Raw genomic sequence first — 21556 nt, forward strand, 5'->3', positions numbered from 1 at the left:
GTTTTTTTTTGCTATCCTAGTGCCTGCCCCCCCTCCTGAGTGGTCTGGAGCCCAATGCTAGTCAGTGCAAACGGTAACTTGAAACAATGAAGATAGATCACGATGGGTACCGGTGTTAGTCTTTCACTAGCAGTAGAAAAGAGCAAGAGTCCACAGGGGTTTGATACATGTACTGTCTTGAGCTTCATTGTCTTGAGCATTCTCCTGGACTGAATAGGGATCTGGGATTCCTGTCTCATTAGCAATGCTAATTTCTCCACGCCTACTAAACCTCTGCATATCACGCCTAGCCCAATCACACCTGCTAATATCATTTACTTGCTTTTGACATTTACATTGCCGATGTGTGTCTAATTCACTCGTCTCTACTTAAGAATAGATGGAATCATATTCTAGCTGTATCTGAAGAAGTGAGCTGTGGCTCACGAAAGCTCACACCCTGCCAGAAATTTTGTTAGTCTTTAAAGTGCTACTGGACTCTTGCTTCTTTGAAACAATGAAGATAGTTTTCAAGTGGGTAGCCATGACTGCAGTAGAAGAGCAAGATTCGGATCCAGTAGCACCTTAAAGCAAGATCAACAATTATAGTCAATCTGCGACTGGATTCGAATCTTGCTCTTGAAACAATGAGCAATGGAACACCAGCAAGGTAAATGTTTGTGTGTGTAGGGGGTTGCTTTTGTTTCAGAACTTATCCACTTAATCATGTATACAGCACCTTCCTGCGGTTGTTCCCCGGCTCTATTCCAGTTGCGTTTATTACTTCTCTGTACACTCTGCAATTGAAGTTGGTCCAATGGAAGATGCTTCCTGTATAATGTCTCTTTGCCTTTTATAAGAAGAGTTGGTTTTTATATGCCGATTTCCTCTACCTTTTAAGAATCAAACTGGCTCACAGTCTCCTTCCCTTCATCTCCCCACAACACACCTTGTGAGGTAGGTGGGGCTGAGAGAGTTCAGAGAACTGTGACGAGCCCAAGGTCACCCTGCTGGCTTCATGTGGAGGAGCAGGGAATCAAACCTGGTTCTCCAGATTAGAGTCCTCTGCTCCTAACCACTACACCACGCTGGCTCTCTCTTTTAGGATAGATGACCTACAATGTGCAGTTGCAGTTTATGTGTCTTATCTGTGTTATCAAAACATAATCCTCCCTTCCTTTTGCCTTCTACCCAGGTCCAAGAATAGCACCCAAGGTGTTGGTGAAAGATACCACTTCAGATTCCATCACGATAACGTGGGAGATGTTTCCTGTCAATGAGAGTGGCGGTTTCTTAAAAGGCTACTTGCTTCAGTTTGCCAAAGGGGAGGAAGGCAGAATAAAGCCCCGGGGGTTTGAAACAGGTAAATGATCCCTCGTGACTGCCTACAGCTTGAGAAATATCCTTTGTGACAAATTGCGCTTCAGACTGCACATGCGAAGGGTGGTATTGACAGTCCGGATAAAGACGGAAATCTGCATGATGCTTTCCAGTAAACCAGGTTTTGGGTTGGATCCAGCAGGACGCTTCCACAGAGTGGGACTTTCTCGCCTGTCCCCTCTCGCTGCAGCCCCAAATGCCCACCATAAATGCTGCTTCTGGCCCCAGGAACATCATTTGGGGGGCATTTTGTGCTGCAGCCGGAGGGGGAGTTGTGAGAGAGTAGTGTTGCACAGGCAGAAACCTTTGTATCCATGGAAATGTTCGGCTGGGTCCAAGCCTACTAGTTTGCATGCCAGCACTCTTGTGAACCTCATCAGCATGAGGCTGATCACTTTTGCCAGATGCTCATGGGGGCTCCAGTGCTTTTAACCACACATAAGAACATAAGAAAGGCCATGCTGGATCAAACTAAAGCCCATCAAGTCTAGCAGTCTGTTCACACAGTGGCCAACCAGGTGCCTCTAGGAAGCCCACAAGCAAGACCACTGCAGAAGCACCATCCTGCCTGTGTTCCACAGCACCTAATATATTCGGCATGCTCCGCTGATCCTGGAGAGAATAGGTATGCATCATGACTAGTATCCATTTTGACTAGTAGCCATGGATAGCCCTCTCCTCCACGAACATGTCCACACCCTTCTTAAAGCCTTCCAAGTTGGCAGCCATCACCGCATCCTGGGGCAGGGAGTCCCACAATTGAGCTATGCACTGTGGGAAGAAATACTTCCTTTTATCTGTTTTGGATCTCTCACCCTCCAGCTTCAGCAAATGACCCCTTGTTCTTGTATTATGAGATAGGGAGAAATGCTCTTACAAAACCATTTTTACTAAATCTTGCTTCTGAGATGCATTGAGGGATGGTAGTGGGGGAGGTGTTCAGCCATTTGACTGATTCTTACTCTTATCCCCCCCCTTTTAAACCCATGTCATCCAGAGTTGTTTAACATTACGAAGCCTACGCAAACAAAACTCAAAATATCGAACCTTCAAGGGAAAACTAGCTACCACCTGAATTTAAGTGCCTACACTGCTGGAGGAATTGGACCTGGGGTTAGCTTGTACGTGGTCACGAAGGAAAATGGTAAGTGGCGTCGTGCTTTTGTTTGGGGTTGGGGATTGCTGTGACCCTGTAAGCAGTGGAAAGAGAGTATGGCGCACAGCGCTAAAATAGCAAATGTCCTGTTCATGAAAAAGAATCTTCCAGTCATGAACAAAATATTCATTATCATTACTGAATTTTGCCGGATCATGGAAATACCTGATGCTGTACTCCCCCCTCCCAACACTCAAATCTAAAACTTACAGCGGCCTCCTTCGGGCATTACAATAAACTGCAGTTTATAAGCTATCTGTATGATAAAACCTCAGTAAGTTGTAATGGTCCAATCCCAGTGACTTGTTTTTAATCCTATGCATTTATTGAGTGTGCTGGCATACTAGAAATAACTACACAAGATTCTCCTTCTTGCCCCTATCAAACAACAGTTGCCATTTTGGCCATTCTAGGTATTTATTTGTTTGTTTGTTTTGATTTGTATCCTCCCCTCTATCATGTGAACAATGTGAAGCGGGCGGGTCAAGCTTGTAGTTGTGGTTGGTGGAGGAAGAGAAGGAAGAGCATAATGGGCAGATGTGGGTGGCTAATATCATTAGCTACAGTATAATATAATACAGTAAAACCACAATATACAATGAATAAACTTTAAAATCTTAAAACCAGTTCACTATTATTAATCAATGAATCCACAGTTGTTTTCTGTTGCTCCAGAAGGTTGGAGACCAGAACCAATGGGTTGAAATTAAATCAAAAGAGTTTCCATCTAGACATTAGGAAGAATTTTCTAACAGTTAGAGCTGTTCCTCAGTGGAACAGGCACACCCACCTTCACTCATTCCCACTTTTTATTACCCCCTTTGGCTTTTCGGGCTTCTCATCAGTACAACGTAGCCATGGGTGACGACCGACCTCCTTTGCTGACACTCAAGAGCCAAACTTTGATCAGATCTGTAGGTGAGCCGCCGCTTACAGAAGGCGCTGCAGCTTCAAATTTAGACCATGTACTCCTGCCATCTTGAAATAAATAGAGAAGAGGACCTTTCACCAGATGCCGACAATACACTGTAAAAAGGTGTAAAACCTGGTGTTTTTTAAAAAAGCAGAGAAGGTGTTCACTCGTAACATTTAGTTAAGAATGGAAAGAAAAATCTCTGTCCTTCTGCTACAAGTTGTCATTGGTTCTCTGGTAGGAAGGGCACACCGTCATAAGTGGCACAGTAAAACTCAACAACTCGCCTCAGGCTATTGAGTGCCTCCTCTGTCCAACATGCCTGCAACCGTGGCTGCTCTTGGTTACCTTTGCTCTCAGTAGGAAGCTTCCTGTTAACTGTGCTGAATGCTAATACCACCTCCTCCATTATGGCCTACCCTGACCTCAGCAGAGTATATCAAAGGCAAACTCTGCTCATCCCAACTACTCATAACCAGCCAGGAGAAGATGTCTCTGCTGCAGCAGCCAAGAAGAGCGGTGGAAGGGTGTGTGTGTCCAGCACCTGTTTATGTTGGGGAAACAAAGCTCCCTTTCATCAAAAAAGTCCAGGGGTGGGTAGAGCCAGTGTGGTGTAGTAGTTAAGAATGGCAGACTTTAATTTGGTGAACCAGGTTAGCTTCCCCACTCCTTTACATGAAACCAGCTTGAATGACCTTGGGTTAGTCACAGTTCTCTCACAACTCTCTCAGCCTCACCTACCTCACAAGGTGCCTGTTGTGGGGGGAGAGGGGAGGCAGTTGTGAGCCACTTTGAGACTCCTTACAGTACAGAAAAGTGGGGTATAAAAACCAACTCTTCTTCTTCATTTATTAATGTGTTCATAACCTGCATTAACTATCATAAGAGGTGGCTTTAAAAAAGAGAATATTCAGAGTGGTGGACTCTGATCTGGAGAACCGGGCTCGATTCCCCACTCCTCCACATGAGCAGCGGAGCTAATCTGGTGAACTGGATTTGTTTCCCCACTCCTACACATGAAGCCAGCTGGGTGACCTTGGGCTAGTCACACTCTCTCATCCCCACCTACCTCACAGGGTGTCTGTTGTGGGGAGGGGAAGGGAAGGAGATTGTAAGCTGGTTTGATTCTTCCTTAAGTGGTAGAGAAAGTTGGCATATAAAATCTACTACTACTGCTGCTGCTTTTGCTGCTGCTTCTGCTGCTATGTTTGGACAGAAGAACTAAGTAATATAAAATGAGAACAACAATTAAGGCAAAAAGCAGGGGAAATGAACTTAGCCCGAATAAATCCCAGAACTGTCTCAGAAACTGCCTAAAGATAACCCTTTCCTTATTCAAACACCATCCTAAATAATGCAGCTGAGCTTCAGCCAAGCAGGGTGCCTTCTTAACATTTTCAAGGAGCCTGTTTTTAAGCCACAGCTTTAAAAGGCCTTCATCTGGACAGAAGCAGATTTAATCTTCTTCAGAGATAAAAGGAACTGCTGAAAGTGCTTAAGCTGTTGCACAGGTTCATGTAGGGGAAGATGATCCTTCAAGTAATGTGTATTCGTGGCTATTATAACACTGCGTCGGCAACTTTGAATCAAACTTGGTAATAAAGAAACAACCAGAGCAGATGTTCAGGATCGGTGTGATGTGTTCATACCTGCTACCTTCAGTCGAAAGGCAGAGAGGACTTGCATTTTGAGCCATTGGAAGGCTTCGGGACCATGGATGAGCATCGCCAGATCATCATTAGCAAGTCTGACAGACGCCAGCGGACTCTGGAGAGGGAGAAAGGCACCCACGAATCATCCCCTGCTGTCCTTCACCAGGGTGTGGAGTTGTTGTTCGGGATGGGAAGCCACGCGTTTGTTGTGTGTTCAAAGGAACTAATCTTGGTCAAACACAGTCCCACTGTCTGCAGACACACAAGAAATCTGTGTAGCTTATGTCACATGATTGAACAATGTGAAGCGGGTGCGTCAAGCTTGGAGTTGTGGTTGGTGGAGGAAGAGAAGGAAGAGCATAATGGGCAGATGTTTTGGGAATAAAAAAACCCCCAATGGGCTTCAGAAAAAAATGGCATTGCTGAAGAACCAGTGTGGAGGGTGTAGAGGGAAAGAATGAGCATAAAATGTCTCTGGGGAGCATAGGAGGAGCAGCGTAGTACAGTGGTTAGATTTTGTCGAAGGCTTTCACAGTCAGAGTTCATTGGTTCTTGTGGGTTATCCGGGCTGTGTAACCGTGGTCTTGGTATTTTCTTTCCTGACGTTTCGCCAGCAGTTGTGGCAGGCACCTTCAGAGGAGTTACACTGAAGGACAGTGTCTCTCAGTGTCAAGTGTGTAGGAAGAGTAATATATAGTCAGAAAGGGGTTGGGTTGAGCTGAATCATTGTCCTGCAAAAAGTATCAAAGGTAATGTGCTAATCATTGTCCTGTAAGTATCAAGATAATGTGCTAATGAGGGTGTGGTTAGATTGTTGGTTTAGGAGCTGGGGGACTCCGGTTCTAATCCCTGCTATGTCGTGAACATCACTAGGTGACCTTGGGTTAGCCTGACAGGTTGTTGTCAAGATATGGGGTGGGTAGTGAACCAGCGTGGTGTAGTAGTTAAGTGGACTCTAATCTGGACAACCAGGTTTGATTCCCCACTCCTCCACATGAGCGGCGGACGCTAATCTGGTGAACCGGGTTGGTTTCCCCACTACTACACATGAAGTCAGCTGGGTGACCTTGGGCTAGTTACAGTTCTCTCCGAACTCTCTCAGCCTCAGCTACCTCACAAGGTGTCTGTTGTGGGGAGAGGAAGGGGAGGAGAAGAAGAAGACTTGGCTTTTATATGCCGACTTTCTCTACCACTTAAGGGAGACTCAAACTGGCTCACAATCACCTTCCCTCACCCTCCCCACAAAAAACACCCTGTTGTGAGGTAGGCGGGGCTGAGAGAGTGTGACTGGCCCAAGGTCACCAAGCTGGCTTTCTGTGTAGGAGTGGGGAAACAAATCCAGTTCACCAGATTAACCTCTACCGCTCAGGTGGAGGAGTGGGGAATCAAACCCAGTTCTCTAGATCAGAGTCCACCACTCCAGACCACCGCTCTTAACCACTATTCCACGCTGGTAAGCCAATTTGATTCTCCTTAAAAGGTAGAGAAAATTTTCTTCTTCCTTCTTCTTCTTCATCTCCTTCCTCTTCCTCCTCCTTTCTTCTTCGTTGTTTACACACACACACACACACACACTACTGTTTCCTAGGTTTTGTACAGGAAAAGCTTTCTTATTGCAATTTCCACTCTGACACAGCTGAGATGCATGCTGTGGAGTCATGTCTGCACCCTTGATATCCAAGAGACTGTACAAAGACATTCAGCATTGCTCAGAGCAATCATTGCTATGCGTACGACAGGGGCGGGAGCAGAGCATGGTACTGTGGCCACACAATGAGATTTTGCGGGGGGGGGGGCACTGCCTGAGACAATTAGAGCTTGCTTGCCCATACCACTTGATGTTTTAATAAAATTGGTGACTTCTCCACTGCCCGTGAAGTCGTCAGAGAGGTTCATGGGTTCTACAGGCTTTTCTCAGAAGATACGATCTGGCTTGGTGATGAGAATGAGATTATGGCAGACTTAGAGGTTTTCGGATGCTCTAATTGCCTTAGGGTAATTGAAGGGATGCACACTGACAAGAGAAGAGTTCTTCAGCTGTAAACTACTACACCGTGCTGATTCATTCATGTATTTATTTATTCAATTTGTGCCCCGTTCTATTTCCCAGCCAGGGCCGGGCTCAGAGGCGGCTGACGACTTTAGATACATAGATCCCAATAATCAGTAAAAATTATAAGCATTTCTATTAAAGCACTGTTATTTAAAAGAGCCATTAAAATATGGTTATGCTAATTGGCGTCACTGGTAAAACACTGAGCCGCAGAGAGGTGCATGTCACCTGTGATACAAAAGATCATTTCGTGGACTTCTGCACCAGGATCTTTGGCTGTTTACATGATGTGACAATCTTCTGCAGTGCCTTTGGCCACCAAACTGGATACTGGCACTGCCCTCTGGCTAGCGGAGTATGCAGTGTTCCCAAGAAACTATATATCAGGAACTGCAGCTAATTTTATTGAAGTATTTATATGCTACTTTTCTCCCTAATATGCACCCCGGACTGCTTACAATGTAAAAAAAGGGTGGGTTTTTATATGCTGACTTTCTCTACTGCTTAAGGGAAAATCAAACCAGCTTACAATCAATCACCTTCCCTTCCCCTCCAAACAACAAACACCCTGGGAGGTAGGTGGGGCTCAGAGAGCTGGGACTAGCCCAAGGTCACCCAGCTGGCTTCATGTGTAGGAGTGGGGAAACTAACTCGGTTCACCAGATTAGCGTCCGCTGCTCATGTGGAGGAGTGGGGCATCAAACCCGGTTCTCCAGATTAGAGTCCACTCCAAACCACTGCTCTTAACCACTACACCACGCTGGCTCTTGCAGTCACTTCTTGAATAGATGCTGCTGCCTGTACAAAATGCAGGCCATGCTTTCTGTCTGATACTGGTCGTATAAAGGATGCATCTGACTGCAAGATACAAGCAGCAGATGAGTGGCAAGTAATTCTGTGCTCTTAACCACTACACCACGCTGGAAAACAGGTGGGGAACATCTTCCCATTGTAAGATAGGTCTTTTTCTCTGCCAGCAGATCTTCCTCCCAGCCCCAAACTACTACCCTTGGGCACCTGGGACAGCTCAGGCTTCAAAAGGTTACCAGGAGTAATCTGGCTATTAAAGGTAAAGGTTGTCCCCTGTGAAAGCACCGGGTCATTACTGACCCATGGGGTGATGTCACATCCTGACGTTTCCTAGGCAGGCTATGTTTATGGAGTGGTTTGCCACTGCCTTCCCCAGTCATCTACAATTTACCCCCAGCAAGCTGAGTACTCATTTTACCAACCTCGGAAGGCCCGTCAGGATCGAACTCGGGTTGTGAGCAGAGCTTTTGACTGCAGTACTGCAGCTTAACCACTCTGCACCAAGGGGCTGGATATACAGCCTCTCTGTATTATCCACTAAAGTCTTCTCTGCTGCTCCTTCCCATTTCTGCGCCAGCCCTGCAGATTGAGCCAGCTGTAGTTCTCTTCCTCTGCAAAAGGAGGCAGCACCCTCTCTCTTCAGCCAACATCGGCTATCCTCCCTTGCAGCCCAAGAGGCATTGGAAGGAGAGATTCCCTCCCGCGTCCTCCCAATGAGAGGATCTGTAGTAAACAATTTTCATTTCTTTGCCTGCGCAAAACTGATTAGCAGCAGAGTTTGCCAGGATTTATCTTATTAAAGGTAATTTATGACCTTTAACTCTGATAATTCAAAAGAGTAAGGTTCAGTTCTCTGAGCTGTTATCCAGCAAACAGAACACCTGTATAATCTTTTATCTTTTATTGAGCAAATAAAAGGTTCTTTTTATTGAACAAGACACAGAAAATATAGGCATGAAAAAGATAACCCTACAATTACTATGGAGGGAGTTGGACTAGATGACCCTGATGGTCCCTTCCAACTCTATGATTCTATGAGAAAAATGCTAAAATTATTAGAGTTCCTACCATTGCTTAATCATATTATAGCAAGTAATCGTTTTAAAAAGCAAATCAGGTTTCAGCGTTTTTCTCACTACTTTTAGGGATTATAAAAAAAAAGTCCAAGTTACCCAAAATTCTCATGTAGAGGTCGCCTCTATTTTACTGAGACTTCCAGCCAGAGAAATCTGATTTGCTTATCACAAGAGTGCATATTTTTAGAAAAATATCAATCTTTCTCTAAATTTGATCTATTACAGTTGTGTGGTTATATCTGACTGGTTGTAACTAAATATGAGATAAGCAACATAAGTGCAAATAAGCCAGTCAGCAAGTGCATATGAGATATGTCTGATATACCAAGATAAGAGAGCCAATCTCAACTCTTAGCTTCTATTAAAAAACAATTAATCTAACTTTTTTCTGTAACTGCTTCAACTAACTGTCCCAGATGAAGGTAAATCTAAGCATCGGAGTTCATTTACAGTTAAAAAGTGTGTGAACTCTCCGTCAACTTGCCAACTCAGCAAGAAACGAGGGTTGATATCATAGCTACCGCTACAGCATTTTCCACATACCAAACCCTGTAGAGCAGGGGTGCCAAATATAAGGCCTGCGGGCCAGATCAGGCCCCTTGAGAGCTCTTATCCTGCCGCGAGGCAGCCACCGCCCCCACTCTTGATCTGGCTTGGCGAGGCGGCCAAGTGACATTTATGACATATTCAGTCCTCATAACAATTGAGTTCAACACCCCTGCAGTAGAGGCTGCATACGGAGAAGCCAAGCACCGCTTACCCCTGTAACTGATTGTGATTCCATATTGGCTGTGAAAAAGTACTGTAACTAGGACTATCATAGCCATGTTGAGACTCTGTAGGAGAGAGACTTTGGGAGCTTGAACAGGAAGTGGAGGACATAGGGCTGCTGTTAAGCTTACCAGTTGGTTTCACCTTATTGTATTTATATTATGCCTTCTATCACATGGAACTCAAGGTGGCTTGCATAAGTTCTCGAGTGTGGGTGACAGCTGCACATAACTTGAGGAAGAATATCAAAAGCTTCACGTGACAGGAAATTCACCCCGCCCACAAAAAAAACTTTGACATAGAATATTTGAGCAAACATAGGACAGGCGAGGTGGCTGATCACATCTCCAAATGGAGATGGGTGGAGAAGTTCAAAACCTAGTCCCATAGTCCCGTTTGCTGCTTGTGAGCGAGGAATTTCACACCCCTTCTAGATTCCAGTCACACTGGGAGGCAGTGCTTGCAGATAAAAAGAGGACGCCTCTTGACAAGTCTATATATCTAATGAATGAATGATCCAGCCAGGAATATGTGGTTTCTTTGATAGCCATCAACAGATAAGGGAAACATATGGGAATGCAGTGAAATAGCAAAAGAGTTGACATGCAGTCTGTGAAAGACATCTGCATCTGAAGCTAGAGTGTGACTGACAAACACCCAACTGTGAATGGTCTGAGGGTCTCCCAAGGGGCTTTGCTTCTGGTGCCCCACCTATTGCTATAGAGCACTGGTTCCCAACCGGGGGTCCGTGGACCACCAGGGGTCCGTGAGAACGAAATTAAGGTTCGTGAAACAAAGTTATAAACCCATAATAAATTAATATTTTCAATTAAAAGTTCTCTATTATAAAAATATATATTCAAATATTATTCTAAGTTTAATGTTTAACTAACAGTTATGATTAAAGTTTATTTTCAAATTCTCAGAATTTTTATTTTGAACCTTGGGGTCCCTGCACCGAACAAAAACGTCCTAGTGGTCCCTGGTCAAAAAAAGGTTGGGAACCAGTGCTATAGAGAGTGGTGTCCATACATAGTGACACTTTGTCAGCAGCTGGAGCAATGCAAAGATTCATGGTGGGCGAAGGGATGAAAAGCACGCAGACCATGCTTTGTGCCTCAATTGGGGCTTGTTCTGGACATCTGGAAGATGTACCAGGGTTTGTTGCACCAACCCCAGTTTGTAGAAACTGATCTGTCATGACATCTGACTGCAACATTTGGGGAGGACGGCAGGAAAATGTAGAAGAGAGTGAGAAATCAATTGGAGAAGGTCAGGTTATGCCTAAGCTTGATCGCAGATGGGAATGAGGTACTAAGAAGTTCCACCAAAATTCTTGTGGAAAAGCTGGAGGGATTTGAAGGAGGAGAGGTGTTGCAGTGTAATTATATGCTGTGTTGTGCGACATGTATATATATCTTGATGTTTTAGTATGTTAAGAACACAGTATGAGCATCTATATTGAATGAGTAAATAAGCAATCCAGGAAAGATTCACAGTGCTCAATCACAGAAGAAGCTCAACAACTAGAAAGCTGACCATTTCCTACATTGTACCTGGAGATCTACAAGTTTACAGTTGTGGAAATATGATGTTTAGCTGATTGTCTATGTGGGAGATGTTGTCCAGGAGCTTTAAGAGATTATTGTGTTGGTTTATTTGAAATAATTAAAATATAATACCCTGTATATCCTGTCTGTCCACAAGCGCAATATGCCGTCAGTATCTAAGAACATCTAAAAAACTGCATACGATTTTAAAACTAAATTCTACAGATTCCAACAACACTAAACCCTTAGCATCCCCTAATAGTTTTTTAAGAAGGCATATTTTTTTAACCTTGCCTAAAGGCTTAGGAGGGATGTGTTCAGAATAAACCTCCTCAAGGTCTACAGACCTGATTAGGATCTGTAAAGGCTTTGCTCTTCATAGGGCATTAACGCATGGGCAGAATGTTCCTGGTTCGCTTTTCTGTTATCCCACAATATTTAATCCCACAATATTTAAGTCTGGATAATCAAACGCATGACGCCAGCCTATCCCACATTAAGTCTGAAACAAGTAGCTGCTGGAGGCTCCCCGTGCGTTTGAACCAACCATATAATGTGGGATAGTTCGCAATGCGGGATAGCAGGGAAGTGACATCGCCCAAGGATTGGCTGAGGAGTTATCCAATCAAAGGGCGATTCTCCCCCTTTTTTTTTCTTAGAACACCAGCGTTCCGGTATACCATCGTCTCAACCTGTCAATTAAAAAAAGGCGGGACGGGAGGCCGGAAGCAGCAATTGCTCACACAGGAAAGGGGGCGGGACGGGGGACGGGAAGCGGCAATTGCTCGCGCAGGGAAGGGGGCGGGACGGAGGAGACCGGTAAGGGGCATTAGTAGCGAGCTAGCCAAGTAATTACACGCACGTCGGCGTTCCGGTAATGTAGCGGAATTAGCACCGAAAAAAAGTAGCGGATTAGCACCGAAAAGATCGCTATAAACCAGGGATTGATTAACCCGGGTTTTTTTGCCTTAATTCGCGACTAAGGTGGGTCCGATGCGCATCCCTTGGACGGTCGTGCGTGTGGACCATGGAGATTCGCTACTATTAAGGCACAAAAGCGAGACAAATTGGCCGTGCGTTAAGCCCCATAGATTACAATCTTCCCTTTTGTTAAACGATAGTACATGGAGCAGTGGTTATGTTGAAAATCTTACCGGATTCATGTCTGCTATTCATGGAAAATGTACAAGCAGCATTTGCCATATAAGATGCCTGAAGTGCTGTACAGTGAAAGTGGTAAAGTACCAAAATAACAATGCAAGAACCAGAAGCTGTATCGAAAAAATCTCAAAGACACATTACACAACAGAGTTCCATGATGCACCTCGAACATAATAAGTATGGAGAATTAGTCACTAGAGGCTTGAGAGAACAGAATTGCCTTAACAAAAGGTAAAGGTAGTCCTCTGTGCAAGCACCGGGTCATTACTGACCCATGGAATGATGTCACATCACAATGTTTACTAGGCAGAAGATGTTTACGGGATGGTTTCCTATTGCCTTCCCCAGTCATCTACACTTTACCCCCAGCAAGCTGGGTACTCATTTTACCAACCTTGGAAGGATGGAAGGCTGAGTCAACCTTGAGCTGGCTACCTTGAGAGGGGTCATTTCACCCGTGAAAAGGGCAGGGAAGAAGAGTTATCCTCCCCCCTCCTTGCTCAAAACGACACCCCCAGTCCAGACGCCCTCTTTTTGTGGCTCACTGATCTCTGTGGTATAAAATGCATTGGGAAATCTGACCATGGATCTCCAACATAAAGTATAGTTTTTTCCTAAGAATGGAGCGTATCGTGGTCAGCAGACTTTTCATGGACAAGGCACTCTTACCACCCCTCCTGTAACATCCACAATTTTAATACAGTATCTATAGTGATACCCCTTCCTTTTTTTGGTTTTTATGCCAGTGTGCTGTTAGGCAAAGGTCTATCACTTACTGCAGAGAAATCCTGGTGATCAGCATCCTGTTCTCTCCATGAAGCCCACAAAAGGAAATGTAAAGAGATGCCAATTCCATCAGCTATACTGAAGAAAATGTAACGAGATGCCAATTCCGGAAATACAGCTTGAATGTATTAATTAGTATCAATAATATCATCTCCCTCCGAGAGATGAATGACAGGCACTGTCTTGGTTCCATTGGAGACATCCCCATTTAGAGGCTCCCATATATGACCACTCCTGCCATCCTCCCTCGGACTATTGCACTTGTCCTTGTGATTCTTATACTGGAGAGGGCAATCTGGGCCACTTCCCTTCAAAAATAAGGGTGACAACTTTGTATTCAAGTAAACCCGCGTTGGAAAAATGCCTCTTGCACTAAGAAACTTTAACTCGTAGTAGTAATGATGGGATTTCCGAGGTGTTAAATGTCAGAAGGACCCTTTGGATCTGATTTGCACTAGTCAGGAGTTCCAGCTCCTTGAGATGCCAATTCCATCAGCTATACTGATGGAAGCTCGGGGAATTGAAATAAGTGTGAAATATTCCTGTAATAAAAATAAATGCACATAACCAGCTAAGTACTATGGCAATGCAACAGTTACCTTAAGGAGAATGCTTGTTCTAGACCCAAAATACCATTGTTTGGGTCAAGAGTTAAGGCACTTGTGGAGCGCCGCCTCAGACTTGGCCCTCTCCGTCCCTTCAGGGATCCTTGGAGTCCTAGCCAAGGGAACATCCTCGGCCTCAGACCATTCCGAGGGAGAGTCTGAGTCACTGTCTCCCCCGGATGCAGCCCGGGTCTCTCACTCGCGCGCTCTCGCTATAGCCAGCAGGAGTAGAGACCTCCGACCATCCTCCTCCTCGGCCTGAGCTCTAGTGGCCTTTTATAGGCCTGGCTCACGAACCCCTCCCCCTGAGCTCCCCCCCAAGTCCTTATTAGGGTGAACCTTCCCCCATTTCCCTCCCCGGTGCTCCCCTCCTCCCGGAATCCTCTGCGCATGCGCGCCCCCGATCTGGGCAGGCCCGCCCAACTCCCATGTTTAGATGCCTGTCTGAATAATATAGTTATTTAGTACTTTTTTTTTAGTATGTGGACTACAAGAGTGAAGCTAGCGATTTCAAATTCATTGCTTCCATTTCCAACAAGCTACATAAAGGGTAACCAGCTACTTTATGGAAAGTTAGAATCATAGAGTTGGGAGGGACCACCAGGGTCATCTAGTCCAACCCCCTGCACAATGCAGGAAATTCACAACTACCTCCCCCCCCACACCCCCAGTGACCCCTACTCCATGCCCAGAAGATGGCCAAGGTGCCCTCCCTCCCGTGATCTGCCTAAGGTCATAGAATCAGCATTGCTGACAAATGGCCATCTGGCCTCTGCTTAAAAACCTGCCGGGAAGGAAGTCTGTTCCACCGAGGAACCGCTCTGTTAGAAAATTGATTTAATTAAATCAATTTAATTTAATTTAACCAACTGTTAGAAAGTTGATTTAATCTTGTATGCAACGGTGTAATTTTGTACCCTTTTCCCCCTTCAAAATATTTGTAAGCAGGCCCTGATCCTTAATTGTCCCGTAACTTTGTCGGGGGCATCCAACAAACTTTACTGGCTACTTGATTGCTGTCTAAGTAGTTTTCTCTCTTGTATTTTTCAGCGGTGGGATTAATCATTGCCATCATTATCCCCGTGGCTATTGTTGTGGTGCTCGCATTGGTGACCAGCCTCCTTTGCTACCGGAAGAGGGAATGGTATGTATTTGCATGCCTTGGACATTTGTTCTCTTTCCTGCTAGGGGGAGGAACAGCGAGAGATGGGCCACAGTTTTTGCTGTTGTCTGGTACCACTGTGTCCAGTACATTATTGGTACAATATAGGTATGAAATAGGGCAAAGGTTGTTGGTACCTTTTGAAATAGATGGAACTTTGAAATAGATGGAAGAGCCATTTTTGTGTGCCTGCTCATCATAGGATCGGCTGAAAACATCTTTCTCTGTAAATCAGCTACAACATTAGAGTAGGGTTGCCAGGTCCCTCTTCACCACCGGTGGGAGGTTTTGGGGGCGGAGCCTGAGGAGTGTGGGGTTTGGGGAGGGGAGGGAATTAAATGCCATGGAGTCCAATTGCCAAAGTGGCCATTTTCTCCAGGTGAACTGATCTTTATTGGCTGGAGATCAGAAGTGATAGCAGAGGATCTCCAGTTAGTACCTGGAGGTTGGCAACCCTAATAACTTGTGACGTTTCCTTGAAAATACTTATCAGCAGGCCCCAGTCCTTCCATGGTCTTTGTAATATTTTGAAGAGTCCCCAACCTTTCTCAGCCTGTGACCCCCTATAAAATTCGGATACAGTGTTGTCGGTGCAGCCTCAAAATGGCTGCCACAGGAGGTGGAGCCAGCCAGAAAATGGCTGCCGCAGCTTACCTACAGTCATACAGTGAAGATCCTTGTGTTGTGGTGGCAGATGCTGCCAAAGCAACATTTTTAAAAATCTTCACAGCCAATCAGACGCTTTGCTGGGCAAAACCCCTACCTCGCCCCACCCACTTTCTAGAAACATGTGGTAGTTACCAGGAAAGATGTTGGTGGGTTCCATGGCACCAGTGGGTACCATGTTGGTGACCCCTGCCTTATGTTAGTTTATACTCCACTGATATACCTTGATTAAAAAAATGTTTAAAAGCTTCTTCACATCTGTCATCATCCCTTTCAAAATGGGGTATCCTTTACTGAATGTAATAATTCAAAATTAGGTGTGTGACAAATAGGATGGATGCTTTTCCAGGTTTGAATAGGATGCTGCTCTTAACTCACTTAATAGCACCAGCATGATGATGCTGAAATCTAAATGTAACCTTTGTATTAAATTAAAGTATGTTCAACATAGCAGATTAAAGGGGGAGGGAAGGTGGCTTTGGAGAGGCCTCCTGATCTAGAGATCAGTATGTGCACTGATGCAGGTACACAATACTATTGTGTGCATGGATTTTCCCATTCGTTTCCATGGAAGGATCTCTGTGTGCACATGGAAAGCACATTGAATCTGCTGGGAAACCTGCATTTGGGAGACTCTGTGTGTCCAGATTCCAATTGCTCTACTAGGTTGATAACTACACACATCATATATGAGAGACATATACAAACCAGTATTACAACTAGAACCAATCTGACCAGATGTTTCAGTAATTGGTAATAGATTTTACAACCTATACGCATGCCTGGTTGGGTTTGAACTCTTTGTATATGTATGTATTTATTTATTTCTGTAAATGTGTGGAGGCTTAACATGGTTTTTAATTGACCACTGATAAAGGCCCAATAGGCCAAAACGCGTCTGGTATGTGGTTACAGATATCAACCCTAGGAAATGCCATTGTGCTATTTTAATGTTTTAAAATATGTATATATATAAAATTTCTACCCAACCTTGGGTACCCAGCTTCATGTCCAGATTCCCACCAGAGACAGCTGGAGTAGAAACTTCTGTACAAACTGTATTTAGCGTGTGTTTAATTTAATGGGTTGTTGCATTTTTTAATTAGTACTTGTAAGGCAGTTTGTTGGAAATTCCTGACGATAATATCGGTGTTCTTACTTCCAAAGGATTAAAGAAACCTTCTATCCTCCCATTCCAAACCCCGTGAACTGTAAAGCTTTGGAGTTCCAGAAGGGTCCATGTGAGGTAATTGTTTTGATTTTACCACTCTGTTCTCTTGTTAGCAGATAGTTAGAAGATGGTGATAATGGGAGCAGGAAGTAAAGAAAGACATCTTCCTGTTTCCTTTGTGAGGTGGAAGGAATGTCATGTGTTTTGGAATTACCGTTATTGTGTTGATTGAGCCTGTTGAGCTAGAAAAGGTAGTTTTCTTGAGGAACCAGTGGTAGCCAAGGACCAAGGGCAATCGTATGGAACAAGGTACAGTGACAAGGCCTAAAGTAAAAAGATAGAGACTTGAATATTTGCAGAAAATATCTTTTCATTTCTGAATTTTATATGCACCCCTTGGGTCAGTTCCATCCATTTTCATTGACCCTAATCCCTTTCTCCCTTCACCCTGTAGAGTGGCAAGAGTCACTGTCATGGCTGACTGCGCTGCTAATTTGTAGTAGCTCAGTTAGGGAAGGGGCACTCCATGGTGACCTTCTCTTACAGCCTTCTCACACATACATGCGCTGCCTCGGTTTCATCTTAGTCCCGTTAGTCTAGTAAAATGAAATAAGATGCCTCCTCTTTCACAATTTGAATGCTATATTGCTAATTTTAATGGTGCTGGGGAGCTTGGCGTCATGGTCTGTTAAGAACAGTTCTTAAACATGCTTGGTGGTAGAGTAATAAGTTTGATTTTTCAGAATTCAAGGGTCTTCCAGTAGGTAGCTGAAGTACAAGGAGAGAAATTGTCCCCTCACCACAGACCTGTCTTGGGAATGAATTGCATTCCGTTATTTAAAAAAACCCAGTAACATATGATTAAAAATTGTGCTTGGTGTTCACTGATAGCTCAAAACCCATCAGGACTTTGCACCTTTTATTAAAAGAATTTAAAGTCCTGTTTGCTCCACTTGGCTATATTTGAAAATGTGGGTTTTACCCTTTCATATCAGTAATGCTAATATTTGTGAATCCTACCAAGCAATCCGTTTTTTCTAACTTCAGTCGTAGGGTCAGGGAGTATCCTAGAGTCAGAGTACCAAAGTAGCGATTGTTGCCAGGTGGTAACGGTGGACGTTTTTTTAGTCTTAAGGTTTTAAAATGCTAGAAATGTTATTTTCTCAGTTATTGCATTTTCTCTTTGTAGGGGAAGGCTAACCTTAAAACCTTGGAGATGAATCCATGTACCCCCAACAACATTGAAGTGGTTGAAACACAGTACCCGTGCCTGAAGGTGGAGGACACTGCGATTACGTCACCCATGGCAGATGAGCTTCCAGAAGACGGGTTTGACTCTGAGACAGAGAGCCATATTGTTGTCTCCTATTGTCCGCCGATCATAGAAGAGGAGATTTCCAACCCGCCAGGAGACGAATCCGCAGCGTCTTCCCAGGTCGTTTATATTGACATCCAGTCTGTGTATCCTCCTCAAGTAAAACTGAAGGAAGAACCAGAGGCGGACTATGTCGCTGCTGCAGGCTATAAGCCCCAAATGCAACTGCCTATAAATAGCTTACTAAAAATAGAGGAGATGTCATCTGCAGAAGAAGATGTGGACAAGGCTGCAGGTTATAGACCTCAAGTGAATCCACCCACCTGGAACACGGGCTGCCCAGATTCTCCTGGATCCATTGAGAGCAACAAAGAAAATGCCTCGTTTGGGAGCCCTTGTTCAATTAATTCTCGACAGTTTTTGATCCCGCCCAAAGAGGACGAAGAATCCCCCAAAGTCATTAACACAGGGTGGTCCTTCGCAAATTTCTTTCACAACAAACCAAATGATTCGCCCTAGGATGGAAAATCTTTACCTTGGAAGCTTCCGTATGCTGGGACTTGTTTTAAGAATAGCGCCCAGAGGTGCGGTGCAGCAGGTTTATAAGTTTCATTTCAGTGAAATTGAATGTTAACCTTGTATAAGATGCAGTGTAGAGTGGCAAGAGTTACTGTCATGGCTGGCTGAGCTGCTAATTTGTAGTAGCTCAGTTAGGGAAGGGGCTCTCCGTGGTAACCGTCTCTTACATGCGAAGCCAAAGAGCACCTACAGTACTGCATCTGCTCCCAAGCAGTTTTTTCCGCTGTCAGATAGGCACAATGCTCTTTCCGTGACTCTCTTTCTAGTTCCTTGTTCTGCATTGATAGAATAGGTAAATTGATCAATCCGCCCTCTTGGGGGACTCCATTTGGGTGGAAAGGCGGCATACGAGTGTTTTAAATAAATAAAGGCAGTGTACGAGTGTTTTAAATAAACCCCATTTCCAAAAATGTAGAAGGAAGAAATACTTAGTCCTTATAAGCTTAGCCTCTGGTCTCGACACATTTGCGTGGGTTGTAAAAATGTAGAGCACGTAGCCGCGTTCAGGATGGGCTCGTTTTACTGATCCAGCTGTTGTCCAATCAGAGGCATTTTTAAACAGTTTAGGGTTCTGGGGAAAGTTGTCCAACACTACAATACGACATGTATGATCATTGGGAGGCATTAGTCCTTGGACTGCTCTGTAGAGCACCTGGCACTTAAAAGCAGCCTGTTTTGTTGTTGTCCATCACAACCTCAGCTTGGGATGGTCTGTGTTAGTTTTTAGAAGCCCGGATGCTTGTTTCTGTACCTGCTGTTACAAAGATATATGCAAAAATTGACTCAGGGGTGCAAAAACTAGTGTAACACTGATTTTAAAATCTCAGTCAGGAATAGATTAAAAGCTTTAACTTCCAGCATTTTAATAATGCTTACCTTTTCCATGCTTTTAAAAAATAATAGAATGACTGCAGTTGACTGAAACCACGTAGTCGTGCCACATTAGCATCCTTCTCTGTGACATTCTTCACTTTTACGTGGAGGGATTTTTTTGTTTTATTTTTTGGTGTTTTCCACAAGCCCATTCAGTCACTTGACACCCCCCCTTCCCAGCCTGCAGTATGAAGTGGTACTGCCCAGACATGGGCTTTCCACCTCAGGCCACAGTTTTGTTTGCACTTCTGTGGAAGCCACTTCGTCACTTGCGTTGATATAAGAATGCCATAGGCAGATTGTCCCAAGTAAGAACAAATAGCTACAGTGGCAATGTCTTCCATAGCACTTTTCCTGCACAAACGCCAGTAGAGGCAGGATAAGCTCGAGGACGGTTCTTCGTTTCCATAGAAAACCGTTATTCCTGTAAATACCTTTGCTATCCGTGAATATTTTCTATGCATAAATATCAGAAGTGGAGCTTCTTTCCCTGAATTTCCTTTCTAGTATTTGCTTAAATTGAAAGTGTTGGGCGGGTGTTGTGTTTGTGTGAACACATAGGGCGAAAACGCATGGTCGCTTTAGCTTCCTCTATTCCCTGTTTCAGCCAGGATTCAGCCAGGATCGAACGCATGCGTTTCGCCGAATGTGCGTTCGATCCTGGCTGAATCCTGGCTGAAATAGGGAATAAAGGAGGCTAAAGTGACCATGCGTTTTCGCCCATACACATCCTGGATGTCTTTAAATCTACCACTGGCAGAAGAAAAGAACTTTTCAGCCTTGGGTTACAAATAGATTGGCTGCCATTTTAAATGAAGCTAAACGAGATTTTAACCTTTAGAGTATATTACATGCATATGCACTTCTGTAATTACACACTACTTGTAGAGCTGCTTCTTTATATACTCAAGGCATAGAACTTTTTTCCGATTTCTTCGTTGGCAACTGAGTATTGAACGCTTTTGTGCGTGGCAGACTCCGAGGAAGTCAAATCAAGGGACCAATGCACTGAGCTTCTGCCCTGAGCCTAATTTCAATCCCAGTGCGTCCCACATACGACCTCAGCTGTACGTCAGAGATCTTCAACTAAACTATGGAGTGGCTGTTGCATTTCCAGCTGCAGTCTGAAATGCATCACATATCCTAGTTCTATTCAGGTCTACTGCATTTTCAATGGTTGTTTGATACATGCTTTGGCAGATCTGAGGGGAAGGTTTCAGATTTTCTTGGCAAAAAAGAAGTACTTAAAAAAAGCAGTCATAGATGTGCTTGAATGTGAGGAGGGATTCTTTTATTACTTTTGCAAGGGCCATGGAGTCCCACCTTCTACTCAATGTAAACAACTCAAAGCCATCCCCAACCGATGGCTGGCCAGTGATTGTATGAAGACACCCAGCAAAGGGGTGCCCCCCCTCACTGTTGATCCTTTCCATCCATTTCCATCCTGCCCTTCCCCTCAAGGAGCTCAGCGTAGCTCCCGTGGCCACATAAATCCCCCATATCCCTCAACACATACTTTTGTGCTCCGAATTCCACCACCCCAAAAACAGACCAGACAAGGGGGGACCTGCTTTGGGATGCACTTCAAACTATGTACAAAATTTAGCTCCTCAAAGTTGGCTCATCTCTGATTTCCGTGACCCAGAGTTCTGTTGACTTCATTTCAATCTCAGGGTCAGTAAAACTAACTTGGAGCCTTAGTCTGATTTTTTTTTCTTATTAAAAAAGTTTGTGGATCAAACTAAAGGCTGGAGAATGAGGCGGCAGAACGGACGGCCCCGCTTCTGACTGTAGGGGTGGTTACAAAAAACCACATTTTGAAATGCTTCTGAACGTTTCAGACTTCTTGTAAAGAACGTGTCAACACAGCAAACCAAGATAAAGGGGGAGGGAACCTG

The 21556-nt window shown here is 44.4% G+C and overlaps 1 protein-coding gene across 1 annotated transcript in view; it reads left to right on the forward strand.

The window, feature by feature from the left end:
* The window catches only part of LIFR (LIF receptor subunit alpha), a 57023-nt gene extending 38298 nt beyond the window's left edge, over positions 1–18725 (forward strand). The window contains exons 14-18 of the mRNA XM_056849061.1: positions 1175–1342; positions 2348–2503; positions 14943–15036; positions 16888–16966; positions 18081–18725. Of these exons, the coding sequence (XP_056705039.1) occupies positions 1175–1342; positions 2348–2503; positions 14943–15036; positions 16888–16966; positions 18081–18725 (1142 nt within the window). The remainder of the gene's footprint in view (positions 1–1174; positions 1343–2347; positions 2504–14942; positions 15037–16887; positions 16967–18080) is intronic.
* The last annotated feature ends 2831 nt before the right edge of the window (positions 18726–21556 follow it).

Source organism: Euleptes europaea, chromosome 4, assembly GCF_029931775.1.
Source record: "Euleptes europaea isolate rEulEur1 chromosome 4, rEulEur1.hap1, whole genome shotgun sequence".
Lineage (NCBI taxonomy): Eukaryota > Metazoa > Chordata > Lepidosauria > Squamata > Sphaerodactylidae > Euleptes > Euleptes europaea.